This window comes from Vipera ursinii, assembly GCF_947247035.1.
Source record: "Vipera ursinii genome assembly, chromosome: 4".
In the NCBI taxonomy this organism is placed as follows: Eukaryota; Metazoa; Chordata; class Lepidosauria; order Squamata; family Viperidae; genus Vipera; species Vipera ursinii.
The window spans coordinates 90,171,222-90,192,032 of record NC_139514.1 but is presented as its reverse complement, the minus strand read 5'-3'; the positions used below and the strand labels follow the sequence as shown (position 1 = coordinate 90,192,032).

Below are 20,811 nucleotides of genomic sequence, written 5' to 3'. Positions count from 1 at the left end.
TTCGAACTGAGATCATTCTGTCATTTTGAGGATTGTATCCCAGTATTGCTTTTCCTACTCTTTTATTGACTATGAAGGCTACTCCATTTCTTCTGAGGGATTCTTGCCCGCAGTAGTATACCTGATGGTCATCTGAATTAAATTCACCCATTCCTGTCCATTTTAGTTCGCTGATACCTAAGATGTCGATGTTCAGTCTTGTCATCTCTTGTTTGACCACGTCCAGCTTTCCTTGATTCATGGATCTTACATTCCAGGTTCCTATGGAGAAAAAATCTTTACAGCATCGGACTTTCCTTTCACCACCAGACATATCCACAGCTGAGCGTCCTTTCGGCTTTGGCCCAGTCACTTCATTCTTTCTGGCGCTACTAGTACTAGCCCTCTGCTCTTCCCCAGTAGCATATTGGACGCCTTCCGACCTGAGGGGCTCATCTTCCAGCGTCATATCGTTTTGCCTTTTGGTACTGTCCATAGGGTTTTCATGGCAAAGATACTGGAGTGGGTTGCCATTTCCTTCTCCAGTGGATCACGTTTTGTCAGAACTCTCTGCTATGACCTGTCCGTCTTGGGTGGCCCTGCACGGCATAGCTCATAGCTTCATTGAATTACGCAAGCCCCTTCGCCTCGACAAGGCAGTAATCCATGAAGGGGAAGTTATGGGTAGCATAACATATTGAAGCATTTTGTTGTTTCAGGTTGTTTCAGGGCAGTTCACATAAGTAAAGGTACCATTGAAAGCTGTAATATAAATACTGCTAAGCCAGATCCAAATGCTCTTGAGTTCTGGCAACACAAGAATTTCATAATAATTCTGAAATTTAATTTCAACTGTCCTATAGCCATAGTCAAAGAGGGTAGTCTATTATTTAACTGTTTTCCTGCTGTCTGCTGTATTAAACACCATTCTTCATAAAAACAAGGAAAAAAGATCTGCAGATAGGCTGTTGCAAGAAAAAAATGGGATGGAACAGGTGAGTTTGCATTACATTATTTTTTGATTCTTATACTGATCAAACGTGCATACATCCTGAAAACTCAGAGATGGAGGCGGAAGGGAGGGAGACAACCAAAAAAGCACCATTATCTCAATTTCTCCAATAGGGGTTACAAATCGAGAAGAGACTATAAATAGAAATATGGATGGTGCCATGAACTATGAGTACATGATGGGTTATCAGGCGCTTAGAACTAATTGGGCCAATTTCGCAGCCATGAAAGACGACCGGTGCAGCACAGCCGAGATGCCGATTTTCTGAACGAGAGCCTTGGTACGGGCCATCCCTTAGCAACCCCAACCCCTTGCCCGATCCCCTAGCTCTCGCGAGACCCTCTTGGGCACGGGGGCCGCTCTCGCGATGTTTCCCGGCAAAGGTCGGCGGTTGAAAGCGGGTGAAAGGAAGCTGGGCTGAAGCTTTAAAGAGGCGGAGTAACCGTCGGGCTAAGGATCACAAGGCTCTGTCATACAGCCATGGAGGCTGCACATCAGCGAGAATCCCCGCGTCGTGTGTCAGAGACGCCGTCCTCCTCCCCGGGGCCGCCGCCGCCGCCGCCGCCTTCCAACCTGGCGCTGCCGCCGGGCAAGCAACAACGGGAAGAGAAAAGAGCGACGCTGAGTAAAGTGAGACGCCGGCCGGCAAAGGGAAGGGCTGCCCTCCAGCACCAAGGACAGCGTGCTCGAGGAAAGAACGACGGGGGGGGGGAGACTGGGAGGAGCTACCGCACCTGGAGCACAAAGGGGCCTTGGCGAGGGACAAAGCGGGGAAGGTGGGGGAGTACAGGAGACCGCGCCAGGGACTTGCGGAGAGGACGGAGCGATGCTGAAAGGTGCAGTTGGGCTCCGGTTCTCTAGCCTGAGTCCGGCCCCCTCCTGGCCAGAAAAACGGTCTGCTTTGTCTGCCCTGGAGCAAGTAGGACCCTCCTTTCAAATCCTCATCAGGACAGAAGCAACTAGTTCCAGCATCAAGTTCCCTTCGTCCAGTGCGCTCCCACAGGGAGGGTCTCCTCAGGGTGCTGGCAGGTAACACCCAGGGCTAGGGCCTTCTCAGTGGGCGCGTCTGCCCTGTGGAACCAGCTGCCTGCGGAGCTTAAGACTGCCCCCAACCTCTGTTCATTCCGCCGGGACCTGAAGATCTGGCTCTTCGAGCTCTCTGGCCCAGGCTGAGAATTTTTTAATTTTAATTTTAACTGGGTTTTAATTTTCTCAGAGTTCTATTTAATCTTTTTTAATTTGTTTTAACGTTTGTATTGACTTTCTTTTAAATGCCCTGTAAACCGCCCTGAGTCCTTCGGAAAAGGGCGGTATATAAATCTAAATAAATAAATAAATAAACTAGTACAGCCATCGTGATCATCATCCTTGTCCTTTGCCTCATGTACCATAGGGAGGCTAAGATGGGAAAAGAGGTGGCCAGTCAAGTGGGATTAATGCAGTGCCACTCACTTCAAGACAGAATGGTCAGGAATGAGGGACGCTGAGAGACAACACCAGGGCCCAAAGTTGTAATGAGACGGAGACAGCATTGTGCTTCTCAAGAATATTATATAATATAGGAGTATTTCTAATGGGAAGTGTATTTTTCAAAAATTCAGATTAGCAACTGTAAGCTTGTTTTGAGTGTAGTGGCGTGAGTAAAACTTGTATGCTCACAGTTTTACCTGTATTATTTTGCAGGTAGTTATACGCCGGCTTCCTCCTAACTTTACTAAAGAGCAGCTAGAAGAACAACTCCATCCACTTCCAGCTCATGATTATTTTGAATTTTGTTCCTCTGATCCCAGGTGAGTATTTGTATAAACCAAGATAATTGTTTATTTCAAGTTTGTCTGTTACTATTAACATCAATAGGATGCATTTTAAACTAAAATGTTTCTAATACAAAGTATGTATAAAAATTACTGTTCACTAATGACACATTTAATGACACATTTTATACAGAATGTGCTGCTGTAATCATAGCACTAAAACTCAATCAAATTGATTTGGGGAGCTTCACAGCAGGGAGCAGAAATCATGTAGGATTTGGATGTGTTAGGAATATTCTCTCATGCATATTTAAGACATTAAAATGTATTTCTAATGTATTTAAGTAAAAATAGTTTAAGAATGGACAACATTTGACCATATAGCGAGGTTGAGTGGATCTTCTGAGAATTTTATTTATTCATGTATGTATGTATGTGTTTGTTTTTATCCCACCTTAATTATTTTTACAAATAACTCAAGGCAACAAACATATCCAACATACCTTCCTCGTCCTATTTTCCCTACAACAACAACCCTATGAGGTGAGTGACTGGCCCAAGGTCACCCAGCTGGCTTTCATGGCTAAGGTGGCACTAGAATTCACAGTCCCTTGATTTCTATGCTTTTGCTTTAGCTACTAGATCAAACTAGTTCCCATATATATCATCTTCTTATGTGAAGAGTTGCAACTAAATAAAACTAAATCACATCATATATTACTACTTCCTCCTCTAATGAGACTATCAGGCTATTTATAGCCATTTCAGAGACTGGAATGTAAATTTTTTAATCTGGATTTTTAATGGATCATTGTTCTATGATGTGATGTGTTCCTCAAAAAGCAATTGAAACATTCCCAGTTTAGAGAAACCTTCATAATATGAAATAGCACAAATCTTCAGCTTACAGCATTCTGGTTGTTTGATTCTGTCATCATGAGGACCATGATTGTTAGTGCAAATGTATATTTTTTCTCTATGTTACCATAAGAGCATTAAAGTGTGCAAGATTGTAAAAGGCATCAAAAGGAAAGGGAAAAGGCAAAAATTCTGTCCTGATATAAAATCTTAAGTTGTTTGCTCGTTATAGCATATTTATTTTATTTATTTATTTTATTTTATTTTAATTCCATTTATATCCCGCCCTTCTCCGAAGACTCAGGGCGGCTTACAAGCTTAGCAGTAGCCTTCATTCTATGTATATGCCTGCTTGTTAGGGCTTTCACACACACCCCAAGCGGCATTATTACAAAGTCAGCTTATTGCCCCCAACACTATTGTATACCTGTGTTTACAGAGTACGGTAGTAGTAGGCCTTAGTATGGTTTCATTATTTTGGCATACAGTATTGTACAAAACCTGCCATTATGGCTTTAGCACATGAGTCATGATTTAGTATGTTGTACAAACTCAAGCAGTTGCAATCTATTAATAAAAAATCACTCCTTAGTATAAGATGTTACTAGGAAACTGTGGAGTTCATTGGAAACTAGTACCAAAAAGAAGTTTTAGTTTTCATCACTTGATTATTGCTCAGAATCTCTTCTCTTTTAATGGAAGGCCGCTTGATCTAACCTGCCTCCATTGTTTTTTGTTCAATTTACTTGCAGCCAAAATAGGAATAGTGGCTTTCAAACCTTGAAGGTAAAGTCCACAAAAACTAAGTTGGCTGAATAATAGCACACTTGTACAGAGGTTAATGATTATTAAGAATTCATTAGCCATAGCATTTCTGATGGCCTGAATTTTCTTTAAATATATAAATATAATTGTTGCTTTCTTTGAGACATATATTTTTATAATTTTCCTTTTAAAAGTTGCATACAAGTAACTGAAATTCACTCTTGTGTTGCAGTCTTTTCCCCCACCTCTACTCAAGAGCATATATTAATTTTAGAAATCCCGATGACATCCTTCTTTTTAGAGATCGCTTTGATGGCTATGTCTTCATTGACAATAAAGGTAACTGAAAAATTACTGTGGCAAGAATCCATAAAAATTTTTGGAGTTATAAAAAGTTGCATGGAGCTAAAGAAACACTGAGGTTTGTGCTTCCTCAAAAATTTCAATCATAATGTAATACTTCATATTTTTGAATGCTATACTAAGAGCTTCAGACAATTCCTACCTATGTAACCTCCAAAACCCATAGGATGTTTGATTGTACAGGTAGTCCTCAGCTTACAACTACAATAGAGCCCCAAATTTATCTTGCTAAGTGAAAAATTTGTTGTGTGTTTTGCCCCATTTTACGACTTTTCTTACCACATTTGTTAGGTACATTGTTAAATTAGTAACAGGTTGTTACTAATCTGGCTTCCCCATTGACTTTGTTAGAAGGTTGCAAAAGGGGATTGCATTACCCTAGGACACTGTAACCATCATAAATATGAACCAGTTGTCAGGCATCTGAATGTAAATCCGAATGACCATGGGGATGCTGCAAGAGTGTGAAAAATGGTCATAAGTCACTTTTTTTCAGTGCTGTTGTAACTTCAAACGGTCACTAAATGAACTATAAGTCAAAAAATACCTGTAGTACAAGTATAGAAGCACAGATTGGACCTGTGGATCCACAGTAGATCTCACTGATAACTATCCACTGAATTCTTGAAAGCAAAATTCTATTTAAATGTTTTTGGGGGGTTTTGTTGCATTCTTTTCCAATACTTAAAGCTTTGGCTGTATGATTGAAAGTGAGGTCAAGTGAACTAGAACATACAGTATATATCTTACATAAAAGTTAGTTCCTTTGTGGTGGACTGCTACAAAGATTGCTTTGTACTTTGAGGGGAGACTACCAGGACTACCAGAGGTCTAATCTAAATTCCACAATAGAAAAATCACTTCAGAAAAGGGTAATGACAAACTATTCCCATTCAGCTGCTTAAAAAAAGGACCTTCCTGGATGTCATTGGAATAAAGCTTGACTTGAAGAAAACTTCTTTCAAGCAATATGAAGGAGATCCTGACGTGATCAGTTACTGTAAATCTGGTGGATGCATGGAAGTTTGCTCTTGTGTACTGATTTCCTTTTCTGGTTTGATGTTATGTGTAATAAGCTTGGGTCAGAAAAAATAGGATAAACCATTTTGATTCTGACATTTGTTCTCAAAAGAATTTCAGTTTTAAAATTAATTATCCTTTATAATTCTGTTCCTTTGTGAATTTTTAAAGGTTTGGAATATCCTGCTGTGGTTGAATTTGCACCATTCCAAAAGATTTCTAAAAAGAAACTAAAGAAGAAAGATGCAAAATCTGGAAGCATAGAAGATGGTACATTTGGTTGTTGATGGTAGAAACAGTTTCCCAACTTACTTACTGTAATTTAAGATAAACTTCTTTTGCAATACTTTGTTTTCTATATTTTTCACAGATCCAGAATATAGAAAATTTTTAGAAAGTTATTGCGCTGAAGAAGAAAAAATATGTGCCAACCCTGAAACGCTTCTGGGAGAAATTGAGGCAAAAACAAGAGAACTCATTGGTTTGTTAAGCTGATTTTTTTCCATTCAGTAATTAAAAGCTCTTCTGATTAGGTGTTCATGCTTTTACCTTATGATCGATCATGGCAGCTTTTCTAAAGGACATTACACTACGTGCAGAGAACATATTGATGAATTTGGGGAACTATCCATATAAATATTTTATGGCTAGTCTGGGAAATATATTAAATAGTATTTAAATCCTGAATGAATCTAATAGCGATACACTTAAATACACACAATTTTTATGAATTGGGGATTCAGAGGCCACTGTAATTGTGTTTTTGATATTTGAATAAATGCCATCAATTAAGTAGTATTTTTTCCAATGAGCTTTGTTATTGCATGCTTTATTGTTTTCCTAAAATAAATTACTAGCACAATTACATTGTGGTATTTCGGTGCAATCTTCCTTTTTTGTATAAATGTTAAGATTCATAAAAAAGATATTAACATGAAGTTAACCCATAATTAAAATAAGTTAGGGGAAAAAAGTAAAAATAGCCTTTGGACAATAATGTCCACATACAATTCACAAATATAATAATAATAATAAAGTTGGAAGGAACCTTGGAGGTCATCTAGTCCAACCCCTGCTCAGGCAGAAAACCCTATAACATTTCAGACAAATGGCTGTCCAATCTCTTCTTAAAAACCTCCAGTGTTGGAGCAGGAGGCAGTTTGTTCCTTGTTCTAACTGTCAGGAGGTTTCTCCTTAGTTCTAGGTTGCCTTGCCTTCAGGTGCTTTGAAGAATAACTTGACTTGCTCTTTGTGGCAACCCCTGAGATATTGGAACACTGCTATCATGTCACCCCTCACCCTTCTCTTCATTAAACTACACATACCCAATTCCAGCAACCGTTCCTTATATGTTTTAGCCTCCTGTCCCCTAATCATCTTTGTTGCTCTTCTATGTACTCTTTCTAGAGCAGGGATCAGCAACCTGAAACAGTGAAAGAGCCACTCGGAACCAGTTCCCTCACAAAAGGAAAAACTGGGAGCCGCAAAAAAATGTGTGTGCATGCGCGTACATGCGCGCATGCGCAGAACAGGGTTTGAACAGTGGAGCCAAGGCGAGATATTCACCTACCCTGCATATTTGAATTGATTGGTCGAAATTTTTTAGTCCCACTTTTTTTGGGGGGGACTGCACATGGCAGAGGACTGGGAGCCGCAGGAGATGGCTGAAAGAGCCGCATGCGGCTCCGGAGCTGTGGGTTGCAGAACTGTGATCTAGAGTCTCAACAACTTTTTTACATCGTGGTGAACGAAATTGGATGCAGTATTCCAAGTGTGGCCTTACCAAGGCATTGTAAAGTGGTATCAACACTTCACGTGATCTTGATTCTATCCCTCTGTTAATGCAGCCTAGCACTCTGTTGGCTTTTTTGGCAGCTGCAGCACACTGCTGGCTCATATTGAAGTTATTGTCCACTAGGACTCTGAAATCCCTCTCACAGTTACTACTATTGAGCAAGGAACCACTTATACCAGGGGTATCAAACTGCTGGCCCACGGGCCGGATGCGTCATGCCAAAACCATGCCCACCCCATTGCCGGCAATGGAAAAAAAAGTCACGATATGTTGTGACACGTCACATGACATTGAGAGTTTGACACCCCTGACCTATACTAAACCTGTGCATTTGGTTTTTCTTGCCTAAATGTAGAACCTTACTTTTTTCACCATTGAATTGCTAAGGCAAGGAATTATTAATCATTCAGTACTAATTTTAGCATTTTTTAAACTTTTCATATTTTTAGGAAAAAGCTAGCTAGATTATATGAAGTTTCCCTAACATTACTTGCCATGACCCCTTAAAATAATAATTTAATTTATCTGACATCCTTCTCCCATTTTTATGAAATAAATGAATGATTTCATTTTGCCTAGAAGTGGACAAGAAATACATCTACCACTTTTAACAATTAAATTTTAATCTATATATCAAATAAAACCATAAACATGGCAACTTTATAAAATAATAATTTTCATTGTTGCTATACAATAAAGCATTGACATTTTTAAAAATAATTTTAAATGGAAAGATGAGCTTACTTAAATTTACATAATTCCTCAACTCTGAGGGTTTTGGGTTTTTTTGATTGCCAACCTCAGTTCTTGTATCACTTTTATTTTTATGGTAATTATTTTTATTGTGATTAATCTCTTTATAGCAATTACTATAGAATAATATGAACTTGTTGCCAACTTGTCTAGATAGAGTGGGAGTATATTTTAATAGAGATCCAGCTTTGGGTGCACATGCTGTGCAAATTCTGCACCTAAAGCTGGAAACTTTGTTCTTTTCTCTCCATGTTGCTTTAACAAGCTGACAGGCAGAGTGGGAGCAAATTCTCATCTAGAATCAGTAATCTAGCTATGGATGTGCCAGCTAAATGGATTCTCCATGCAAAGCTGGAATCCAGTTTTAGATGAGCAAAATCTGTGTGATTGCGTGTGCAAGCTATCATTGAAATCTCAGCAATGACTTGCTTCAAAGCTGGCTTTCTCCGTACATTGCATGGAGGATATGAAGTACTTTGCAAAAGGTATAGAACTGTCACTCTACTGTATAGATTATTGATTTTTCATTCCCCAAAACAAAAATGGCTAAGATTCCTTTTATCCTTGAGTCATCAGCTCTTTTAAAATTGTTCCTTACTCTCACATTATTTACACCTGAGGTCTGATATTTATCGCCACTCTAATGGTACAGCCAACAAATGCTGATGGATGCATGTAGACCACTCATTGTGGATATATTGGCCTTGAGCAAAGTCCTATTGAGAGTCTTATTTACAAATAGTGAACTAAATATGGAAATTCAATGCCATGTGTCCCTCTAACTTTACATTAACACTCACTGAAGGGGAAGATTGTGAATAAGATGCAGAGATGAGCAAACACTAGCTGTTGGAGGCAGAGTGGAGGCAGGAAGCCAATTGGAAACCATTGGATTGTGCTACTGTTTTAGATAAGTGACTGCCCAAACAAAGCAGAAGCAGGTTCTGGCATTGATCATGTTCTGCATGTGCAATCCAACCCTCCCCAACATTTGCAATTACTGTCAAAACTGCTTGTGACCGCAATCTACCTGGGTTATAATATTTTAAAATTACCTGGTTAATAATATGTTTTATGTTAAAGTACATGTAGCACATTGAGCTTTTAGGAAAGAGTTAAAAAATATAGATTATTGTTTTAACCTGAAATCTCTAAAAAGCAGTCATGTTAATGACATTTAGATATTAAGATAGGTACTATTAATAGCTATCCTTTTGTGATGTCTTATCTTTGAAATGGAACTTTGTCCTCACTAATATATAAAACTATAATGAACTGAAATAAAAATAATTTCCACTTTTCTCCATGGCTGCATATGATTATTATAAGTCTACCAAAGATTTCTTCCTTATTTTTCCCATTGAAATAAAAAAGCAGCATAGACAAGTTAATATTTTCTATATTGTACTCAGCAGTTAACTGTTAATGTTATTAATAGCTATCAGTAGCTATGGCATTACAGAAATTTGAAATATACATTTTGTACAAATATGTACTTCAATAATTTAAACATAAATAAAAGAGGTATAAGCTATAAAAAATTCTCATCCATCAGATCAAAAGTGAAATAAATGTTCTTTGGACTCAAATTATTGAAAATACAAGGAAAAGTACTTGTTGGAAAAAATAAAACTTATTATTAAGACTTCTATATTGGTGTTGCAACTATGAGGCTTACTTTATTGATTTTTAGACTCATTAGCAATATGATAAATGGGAATACAGACAAATGTTTCTTTAATAACCCATAGACCAAATGAAATATTAATTACCTCTTATTAATTATCTTGTTAAAGCTTAAATGTTAACAAATATTATAAAACATGCTTATTTTAGGAATGGAATATACTACATCACATTTTTTGTGTTTTAGCTAGAAGAACCACCCCACTTTTGGAATATATTAAAAATAGAAAATTAGAAAAACAGGTATGTTAGTATTTTGGACTATAGCTTAAATATTGACTTCAGTTTTTTGTAATAGTAATATAAATCAACGTAACCTTTACCAATATTTCAGAGAATTCGAGAAGAGAAAAGGGAAGAAAGAAGGAGAAGAGAATCAGAAAAAAAACGGCTAAGAGAAGATGAGAAACGGAAACGCAGGGAGGAAGAAAGACGCAAAAGAAAAGAAGCTGAGAAACAAAAGAAAATTGCTGAAAAAGAAATAAGAATCAAGGTAATGCAGAAAACAAAAATATATTTTTCAGTATGTTTTCAGTGCTTTTAATGATACTAAGCTTGCAGTATATTAGATTAATTCATGTTTTTGTGAAACATTTTTTAAAATGATAAATTAATTTATACAATATTTCCCTCACAAAAAAAAAAGTGATGTGTAAGTTTTGTCATGGAGGACCATAAATAACATTTATCTTTAAAAATTCAAGTTATTTCCTCCATATGCAAGGTAATTGTGAAGGGGAAACCATTTCCTTCATTACACAGACAGATGTACAAATTATTCATAGGAAACTTGGCACCTCTGATTCGTTTGTATAGTACACTTGATTTATGTTATTTGTTATTATCTATGTCATTAATATACTGTTAACGTTCTACAAATCCTAATGGTGTGTTGAGAATTCAGTAGGATCTGAAATAGCAAGTATCATAGGGCTGGTTTAGCTTGTAAGATGACCTTATTTCAGTGCATTCTTACAATCTCTCTTGTCTACTCCTGTCTCCTCCTTCTGAATGAGTTTTATAGGAGAAGAGTCCCATTATTCAAGACAGAGCTACATTCTAAGATAAATTAATTTAAGGGACTTCATCAGAAAAAAGTTTCCAACTTTGCTTTTCCTTCATCTCAAATGCTTCATTAGAGCCATTTCAGGTGACAGTGGTAGAAAAGTGGCAACTGGAACATTACATTGACTTTTAAAAAGTCATTTATCCTCGCATTCAAGATATTGTTAACATAAATAAAATGTGTACTAGAGAACAAACTGTAGAATTGGATGAGCTTGGCAGTGAGATACAGATGAATCTTAATTTAACCAATTTAAATCCATTGTTTCCAGAAATCTATGGAATTGGCTATCAGAGGGAATAATGAGGAACAATTGAATTAATAGTTACTTAAATCTGACCTGGAGCTGTTTTCCTTGTATGTATGGGGGTCCAGGAGACTATTTGGCAAAAAATACTAAATAGTGACGACATAACAAAGAACTAATTTCACCAAAAGCAATTGATAAAACTCAGTTTTACGTGTGTTTATAAGAAACACATGAAAAAGATCAGTAAAAACACTCAAATAAAAAAGTACCCTCAATTCTCTCCCCCATTCCTCATTTCAGTTATTGTTCACTGCCTTGGTACCTACTTGATAAATATTATAATAACTACATATATATTAAAATATTCCTTAGCTTCTTAAGAAACCTGAAAAGGGGGATGAACAGATTACAGAAAAGCACAGAGAAAAAGAAAAATGTGATATTGAAGACAACAAATGGGAGAAATCACCAGGACATGGGAGTTTAAAATCCAAGCCATTGGAAGTTTCTCTAAAGGAACTTAAGGAAAAGTGAGTATTTCTTTATTGGGCACTTTTGATTATTGCTTTGAGATCTTGTTAATTCTTTTAAACCTGTGGAATTAAATTTTTAATATTACAGAGCAATAATAAATTAATTTAATTCCTACAGTAAATCATTTTGCTGGAGCTGTGTGGTGAGTGGCAATGATAAGCTAACTTTTATTTTCCTGGCCTAGAGACTATATCAGAGAAAAAAAGAGGGAGAGAGAGAGAGAGAGAGAGAGAGAAAGAGAAAGGATGGAGGATGGGTGGATGGATGATGAGAGGTACTAAGATCTTTACAAAATTAAAAGTTGTGCCTGAACATTTGTTCCCTTTTCTCATTTCAGTGTTTTATTTTTTTTCTTATCATTTATTTTAGACTGTAAACTTGAAGGCAGAAATATTTTTATTGATCTGTAAACTGTACTGGGAATTTTCAGCTAAAGCATGAAGTATAATTTTTTAAAATAAACTTAGTTGACTGAAATGAAATTCAGTGGTGAAAAAAGTAAGGTTCTACATTTAGGCAAGAAAAACCAAATGTACAGGTATAGTATAGGTGGTACCTTGCTCAATAGTAGTAACTGTGAGAGGGATCTTGGAGTCCTAGTGGACAATCACTTAAATATGAGCCAGCAGTGTGCTGCAGCTGCCAAAAAAGCCAATACGGTGCTAGGCTGCATTAACAGAGGGATAGAATCAAGATCATGTGAAGTGTTGATACCACTTTACAATGCCTTGGTAAGAATACAGAGAACAACAAAGATGATTTGGGGCTGGAGGCTAAAACATATAAGGAACAGTTGCTGGAGTTGGGTATGTCTAGTTTAATGAACAGAAGGACAAGGAGTGACATGATAGCAGTGTTCCAAAATCTCAGGGGTTGCCACAAAGAGGGAGTCAAGTTATTCTGCAAAGCACCTGAAGGCAAGACAAGGTTGACTCAGCCTTCCATCCTTCCGAGGCAGGTAAAATGAGGACCCAGATTGTTGGGGGCAATAAGCTGACTTTGTAATAATGCCACTTGGGGGGGGGGGCTGAAAGCCCTAATAAGCAGGCATATACATAGAATGAAGGCTATTGCTAAGCACATTGATTTGTGCTTAGATTGTAAGCCGCCCTGAGTCTTCAGAGAAGGGCGGGATATAAATGGGATTAAAAAAAAAAGAAGCAACAGATGGAAGCTGACCAAAGAGAGAAGCAACCTACCGGTAGATCTAAGGAGAAACTTCCTGACAGTTAGAACAATTAATCAGTGGAACAACCTGCCTCCAGAAGCTGTGAATGCTCCAACACTGGAGGTTTTTAAGAAGAGATTGGACAGCCATTTGTCTGAAATGGTAGGGTTTCCTGTCTGAGCAGAGGGTTAGAGTAGAAGACCTCCAAGGCATCTTCCAACTTTATTATTATTATATAACTCATCTCACAGGCATTGGTCTGATTGCTGTAAGACACTTGTAGACACTAAAATTCATGATCTGCATTTAATCTCTTGAATTTTTTTTCTTCCAGCACATTTCCCCTCTCATTCAAATTTTTGCATAGGCATGAAGCAGAAACTGTATTCTGCTGTACTGAAGTACAGAAATATAGCATTCATTCTATTTTGGCAATCTTGGGAAAGTGAGAGAGCAAAATGTTTTTGTTTGTTTGTTTAGCAATATTTCCGGGAAATTAAGAGTACAGATAAGGGAGAAGAATAAGTATGTGTATGATAAACAGTGAAGAAGGCTCTGCATTTGTGAGAAACCAAGCCTTGCCCATTGTTTACTCTTGCTATGTCTTTTGTTAGAATATGGCTCCAATATGCAACTCATAGATGCATGCAGCTCTTGGTAGCAAAAAGATTGCCTCCTCCTTCTATAACACATAGAAGTATAAGTGGATATATGTAGCTTAGAGGCTGCATGTTCATTATTTCTGCAGCTTCTTATTATGTCCTGTTCTATTTGTCCAAACTAGTACGTAGCTGCTTTCTTTTAAGAAACTTCCAATCCTTTACAGCCATCTGGTGCATCTGGAATGTAGATTTTCTCCTATTTGTAATCAAACATAGGCCACATTGGTCTGTATGCACCATGGTAGGCTGGTTTGCATTTTGTCTCATTTCTAAACATGGAAACACATGGCTGCGTCTAATATGTGCTGGCTGTTTTGTCCATGGCTGTATTACAGTAGTGGCCAAAATTGTGGAAACCTTTTGGGAAAAGTGTACAGTAGAAAGGCCACCTTTGGTTAAGTTTCTACCAATTTTTCTTCTAATTACTTAATAATTAGCGCAGGTTCACATCCCACCAGGCTCAAGGTTGACTCAGCCTTCCATCCTTCCGAGGTAGGTAAAATGAGGATCCAGATTGTTGGGGGCAATAAGCTGACTTTGTAATAATGCCGCCTGGGGGGGGCGAAAGCCCTAATAAGCAGGCATATACATAGAATGAAGGCTACTGCTAAGCTTGTAAGCCGCCCTGAGTCTTCGGAGAAGGTCGGGATACAAATGGAATTAAAAATAAAAATAAAATAAAATAATAGGAAGCATGGAGGAAATATCCAGTTTTATAGAACCAAGAATGGCATTTTCCGTACATATTTTAATTAATGTTGAAAGAACTCATTTTTCACTGATATAAAAGTACAGCTATTGAGGAAATATCTAATGTTATTAGAATTCTGTAATGAAAATGCCAAATCTTAACCTCTTTTAAGTAAAACCAGTCTTCTTAAGAAAAAGAAATAAATGTAGCAATGTATTATCTTTCATCTCTCTATCTCAAAACTATTTAACTAGCTTCTTCAGTTTAAAATATATTTATACATTCTATTATAAGAATATGATTATTTAGATATATTTTATTCATTGACTTGCTTTTTTTAAAAAAAATCTAGATTAATTAGTTTACCCTTTCAAATAGCCAGTTATATACGATTCCTTAGTCCCCTTACTATCTGATTCAGTAAATTGTCCCTTTCACTGATAGTTTATAGTGGGACATTATCTTAATTAGGCATAAATGAAGTTAGAAAGTAAGATTTGGGTTCTCCAGAATCATTATTAGGCTTATTGAATCAGAATAGTGCTCACTATTTACTAAAAATATTTAGTATTTACTATTTCCTGTTTACTTCATTGACTATGCTAAAGCCTTTGATTGTGTGGATCATAACAAACTGTGGCAAGTCCTTAAAGAGATGGGTGTACCAGACCATCTTATTTGTCTCTTGAGAAACCTATATGCGGGCCAAGAAGCAACAGTGAGAACTGGACACGGAACCACTGATTGGTTCAAAATTGGGAAAGGAGTCCGGCAAGGCTGTATACTGTCACCTTGCCTATTTAACTTATATGCAGAGCACATCATGAGAAAGGCAGGGCTAGATGAATCAAAAGTTGGAATTAAGATTGCCGGAAGAAACATCAACAACCTAAGATATGCAGATGATACCACTCTAATGGCAGAAAGTGAAGAAGAACTAAAGAGCCTCTTGTTGCGAGTGAAGAAGGAGAGTGCAAAACTTGGGTTGAAACTAAACATAAAGAAAACCAAGATCATGGCATCCGGCCCTCTCAATTCCTGGCAAATAGATGGGGAAGAAATGGAGGTAGTGACAGATTTTATTTTCCTGGGCTCCAAGATCACTGCAGATGGGGACTGTAGCCAAGAAATTAAAAGACGCTTGCTCCTGGGGAGGAAAGCCATGGCAAATCTAGACAGCACACTAAAAAGCAGAGACATCACCCTGTCAACAAAAGTGCATATAGTCAAGGCTATGGTCTTCCCAGTTGCAATGTATGGCAGTGAAAGCTGGACCATAAGAAAGGCTGAGCGCCAAAGAATTGAAGCCTTTGAACTATGGTGCTGGAGAAGACTCCTGCGAGTCCCTTGGACTGCAAGGCGATCAAACCGGTCAGTCCTAGAGGAGATCAACCCTGACTGCTCTTTAGAAGGCCAGATCCTGAAGTTAAAACTCAAATACTTTGGCCACCTAATGAGAAGGAAGGACTCACTGGAGAAGAGCCTAATCCTGGGAAAGATGGAGGGCAATAGAAGAAGGAGACGACAGAGAATGAGGTGGCTGGATGGAGTCACTGAAGCAGTAGGTGTGAGCTTAAATGGACTCCAGAAGATGGTAGAGGACAGGAAGGCCTGGAGGAACGTTGTCCATAGAGTCGCGATGGGTCGGACACAACTTCGTAACTAACAACAACAGAATGGCTCTAGGAAAAATATTGCTTGATCATCGGAATTTTTGTATATTACCTATTAGACTACCACAATTTCTTTTGCTTTTTCTATGTAAGTTCCATAGCTTTTAATATTAGAGGATTAGAAAGAAAAATAAAAAAGTATTACAAAGAAAAGATTTAACCAAATGCTGAAATTCTGGAACGAGCATTTACATTATACATCTTTCTTTTTTATAATTTTCTTTTTCAACTGGATGCAAAATATAAAATTAAACCCAGGTAAGCCTCCTTTTATTATTATTTATTAAATTCATATGCCACTCATCTTGGGGTTCAAGGTGTCTTTGAGCAGCCCACATAATAAAACATATGACTATAAAAATAATTATAAACATAAAAAGAGTTTAAAATTACAAAAAATATGTAGCAAACTAAAAGAAAACAGCACAGGTTTGGAGTGGAAAGGTGGTGGTGCCTTCTCTGTTATTGCACCAGCCATCTCCAGCCAATAACTTCTCCTTTTGTGTCATCTCTAATAATAATATAACCAAATTTACGTTCACTTGATTAATTGTTCACGTTTACTCACCTTTAAAACACAGATCACAAAATGATAGTGATAAAGAACAAAGAGATTCAGAGAGAAGATTTCGTGAAAAAGAACCTGAGAGACAAAGGTATCGGTTGGAAGATGGCCGAAAGCACAGAACTCACTATGAATTTGACAAATATGTGAGACGGAACGAAGATGAGCCGAAGTGGGAGAAAGGGTACAGCCAAGACCGAGGAAAGAAAGTGAACTACAACTACAGCTTCACTGTGGACACAGTAGACAAACTGGGTAAAGAGGACAAGTGTGATGACATGGCATCCAAAAAGGAGCGCATAAGAAATAAGGTTCTTTTATTCATTTAGGATAATCTTTCATTAGTAAAATTACATCAGGGGCACAGATGATTTGCTTTTGACATCTTAGCATGAAACTTTTTAACAACTATGTTGAAATAACATGAAAAAAAATCCACATTTTATAAACCAAAGCAGTTAAGAAACCCTTGCTGCTTATTTACGAGCCCCATTTGAAATAAAATTATTACAAAACCTTTTTCTTATGATGTTTTTTCTTCCTAAAATAAAAAATATATTCACCTGCTTTACACAATTGTCTATTCTCTTAATGAGAACTTATCAGGACCTTATCCACTTCAAAAAATCCTGACCTTATATTCTAATATGCTATTTCTAAAAAGCCTATTAGCCACAGTAGTCTAATAACACTGGTCCTGGTGAATAACAAAGAGCACAAAGCAAATTTACATGAGTGCCAGGGCAAATTATCTTTTTTTAAAAAAGGCACGAGATTTATTTTTCGGAAATGTTTTAAAAGAACACTTACTCTGTAAGAGCCTTATTGTTGATACTTCTGTTTTTAGAACATCGGTATTTTCTGATATGGCACTTTATTCTTTGGCTATATGCAGCTGTAGCAAAAAGAATGCCTTATCCTGATGATGTAGCAGCAACGGCAGTACTATCCATTATGGATTATGCAACCTTTGTCAGTTGCAACCTGATTATAAAAAGTCAATTTATCAGGAATGTGAAGCTTTGCTTTAAACATGTTTTTTGAAAAGCAAATCAGATTCCCAAGAAGTACATTCCCAACACAAGTAAGTGTGTTTTAAATTGTGGATTAATCTTACACCATTGGTTCTAGGATTACATCTGAGTTGTCATTTTTCTCTGCCATTCCATTATGAAGACTGTTAAGTACTGAGCAAAAGGCTACAAGGTGATCATTTCTGTAGCACTCTTATATCCCAATCTCCTTGCTTATTAGCTAGCTAGACAGACCAATATTATTAGCTTGAAAATATTAGCTTAAAAATATTAACTCTTTATGCCAGAAACTATTGTCTCTTTTTTGAATATTATTATATCCATATTTGTATGAATGTAACTAGCAATTGTTCTAATCAGCATGAGTGGGGACTCTAAAATTTTCCATGAGTTAATTTGGTGCTATTTGTCTTACCAATTTTTCTCAGGCTCTGTTTTCTCCAGCATCTTTTTAGTTTGCTTGAATACTTGCCTCTCAGTGGAGAGAAGAAGAAGAGAGAGCGAGAGAGAGAGACACTAATTCGTACTAAATATGAAGTAATAACAGAAAGATCTCTTTATATACAGGTGAAACTCAAAAAATTAGAATATCGTGCAAAAGTTCATTTATTTCAGTAATGCAACTTAAAAGTGGAAACTAATATATGAGATAGACTCATTACATGCAAAGCAAGATAGTTCAAGCCGTGATTTGTTATAATTGTGATGATTATGGCATACAGCTCATGAAAACCCCAAATTCACAATCTCAGAAAATTAGAATATTACATGCAATCAATAAAACAAGGAGTGTAAATAGAACAATGTCGGATCTCTGAAAAGTATAAGCATGCATATGTACTCAGTGCTTGGTTTGGGCCCCTTTTGCAGCAATTACAGCCTCAATGTGGCATGGCATGGAAGCTATCAGCCTGTGGCACTGCTGAGGTGTTATGGAAGACCAGGATGCTTCAATAGCGGCCTTCAGCTCTTCTGCATTGTTCGGTCTCATGTCTCTCATCTTTCTCTTGGCAATGCCCCATAGATTCTCTATAGGGTTCAGGTCAGGCAAGTTTGCTGGCTAATCAAGTACAGTAATCCCACGGTCATTGAACCAGGTTTTGGTGCTTTTGGCAGTGTGGGCAGGTGCCAAGTCCTGCTGGAAAATGAAGTCAGCATCCCCATAAAGCTCGTCTGCGGAAGGAAGCATGAAGTGCTCCAAAATCTCCTGGTAGACGGCTGCGTTGACCCTGGACTTAATGAAGCACAGTGGACCAACATCAGCAGATGACATGGCTCCCCAAATCAACACAGACTGTGGAAACTTCACACTGGACTTCAAGCATCTTGCAGTGTGTGCCTCTCCATTCTTCCTCCAGACTCTGGGTCCTTGGTTTCCAAATGAGATGCAAAAGTTGCTCTCATCAGAAAAGAGGACTTTGGACCACTGAGAAACAGACCAGGTCTGTTTTTCTTTAGCCCAGGTAAGACGCTTCTGATGTTGTTTGTTGTTCAGGAGCAGCTTGACAAGAGGAATACGACATTTGAAGCCCATGTCCAGGATCCGTCTCTGTGTGGTGGCTCTTGATGCACTGACTCCAGTCTCAGTCCACTCCTTGTGAAAGTCCCCAACACTTTTGAATGGCCTTTTCCTGACAATCCTCTCCAGGCTGCGGTCATCCCTGCTGCTTGTGCACCTTTTTCTTCCACACTTTTCCCTTCCACATAACTTTCTATTAATGTGCTTTGATACAGCACTTTGGGAACATCCAACTTCTTTTGCAATTACCTTTTGAGGCTTTCCCTCCTTATGGAGGGTGTTAATGATGGTTTTCTGCACAACTGTCAGGTCAGCAGTCTTCCCCATGATTGTGATTCCTACTGAACCAGACTGAGAGACCATTTAAAGGCTCAGGAACCCTTTGCAGGTGTTATGGCTTAATTAGCTGATTAGAGTGGGACACTTTGAGCCTAGAATATTGCACCTTTTCACAATATTCTAATTTTCTGAGATTGTGGATTTGGGGTTTTCATGAGCTGTACGCCATAATCATCACAATTGTGACAAATCACAGCTTGAACTATCTTGCTTTGCATGTAATGAGTCTATCTCATATATTAGTTTCCCCTTTTAAGTTGCATTACTGAAATAAATGAACTTTTGCACGATATTCTAATTTTTTGAGTTTCACCTGTATTCATTCACTTAGGCTGCATTGAGATCCCCAGTGCAATTAAATAGTTTTATCAGAACTTTTACGTTCTTTCTTTATTCTTTTTTTTTCCTGCACAGGATCGCCCAGCCATGCAGCTGTACCAACCAGGAATTCGCATTCGAACACATATGGGACCTACAAGTAGGTTCTATGACTGTGCTGAAAAAATTTCTCAAGAAGTTTATGACAGAAGGTATGAGGCAGACAACTCAGCTGGTGGTGGTTCGGAGAAGAGTGAAGATGCAGAATAAAATGGACAGAACATTCAGCCTTAAGATTTAATGCCCTACAGAGAACTGAATGTTCTTAGAACTTGGCCGGCATTGCCAAGAAAATTCTAGTAGGCAACCTCATAAGTTTTAAAAGTTTTAAAGTCTGTACGGAGTCTGAACCACATAAAACATCACATAAAGTAAATAAGAATGTGGTCTTTTTTTTTAAAAAAGGAAAGGATTTGTCACCCTTGGAATCAAATTAAAGCAATTCTCTTTTTTCCCCCAAGTATGAGACTATATGCTGTCAGCATATGAAGAAAAAACATTATTTCAAAATGTCTATAGATACATATGTGGTCATCATATGTATTTGTGTTAGGATTAATTTCATACACATCAATAACTTCTTACACATTCATATGTGCATCTCTGCATAATGGGAGTTGTTTTCCTAAAGACACAAAGGGATTTTGATTTGAGACATAGAGAAGTGATTTTTGAGGCAATATTGCTGAAAATTATGCTATATTTTAGAAGGTAGAGTTTGGAAGTTCTAGTAACTCAAAACATATTTTAAATTTCAGTGTTTTGTATAAAACGTTTTGAGAAATTGCTACATCTGCTAAAAAAAAAGGAATATTTAAGATATTTATTTCCAGACATTTTCACTGAAGCATATTTACTGTCTTCTACAAATTACATTAACAGTCCCAAAGGTGCTTTTCAAATGTCTCCATAGACATTTTCACACTCCTACGTTTGTATGTACTTAC

The 20,811-nt window shown here is 37.5% G+C and overlaps 1 protein-coding gene across 1 annotated transcript; it reads left to right on the top strand.

Moving 5' to 3' along the window:
- Nucleotides 1-1,471: 1,471 nt before the first annotated feature.
- Nucleotides 1,472-20,098, top strand: UPF3A (UPF3A regulator of nonsense mediated mRNA decay; the record flags this gene model as incomplete). The annotated part of the gene is made up of 10 exons (XM_083361762.1): nucleotides 1,472-1,621; nucleotides 2,675-2,781; nucleotides 4,601-4,707; nucleotides 5,923-6,021; nucleotides 6,122-6,232; nucleotides 10,173-10,228; nucleotides 10,320-10,478; nucleotides 11,674-11,831; nucleotides 16,611-16,849; nucleotides 19,901-20,098. The coding sequence occupies 10 exons, from the start codon at nucleotides 1,472-1,474 to the stop codon at nucleotides 19,966-19,968; spliced, it is 1,254 nt and encodes a 417-aa protein (XP_083217888.1). The 3' UTR covers nucleotides 19,969-20,098.
- Between the last annotated feature and the right edge of the window lie 713 nt (nucleotides 20,099-20,811).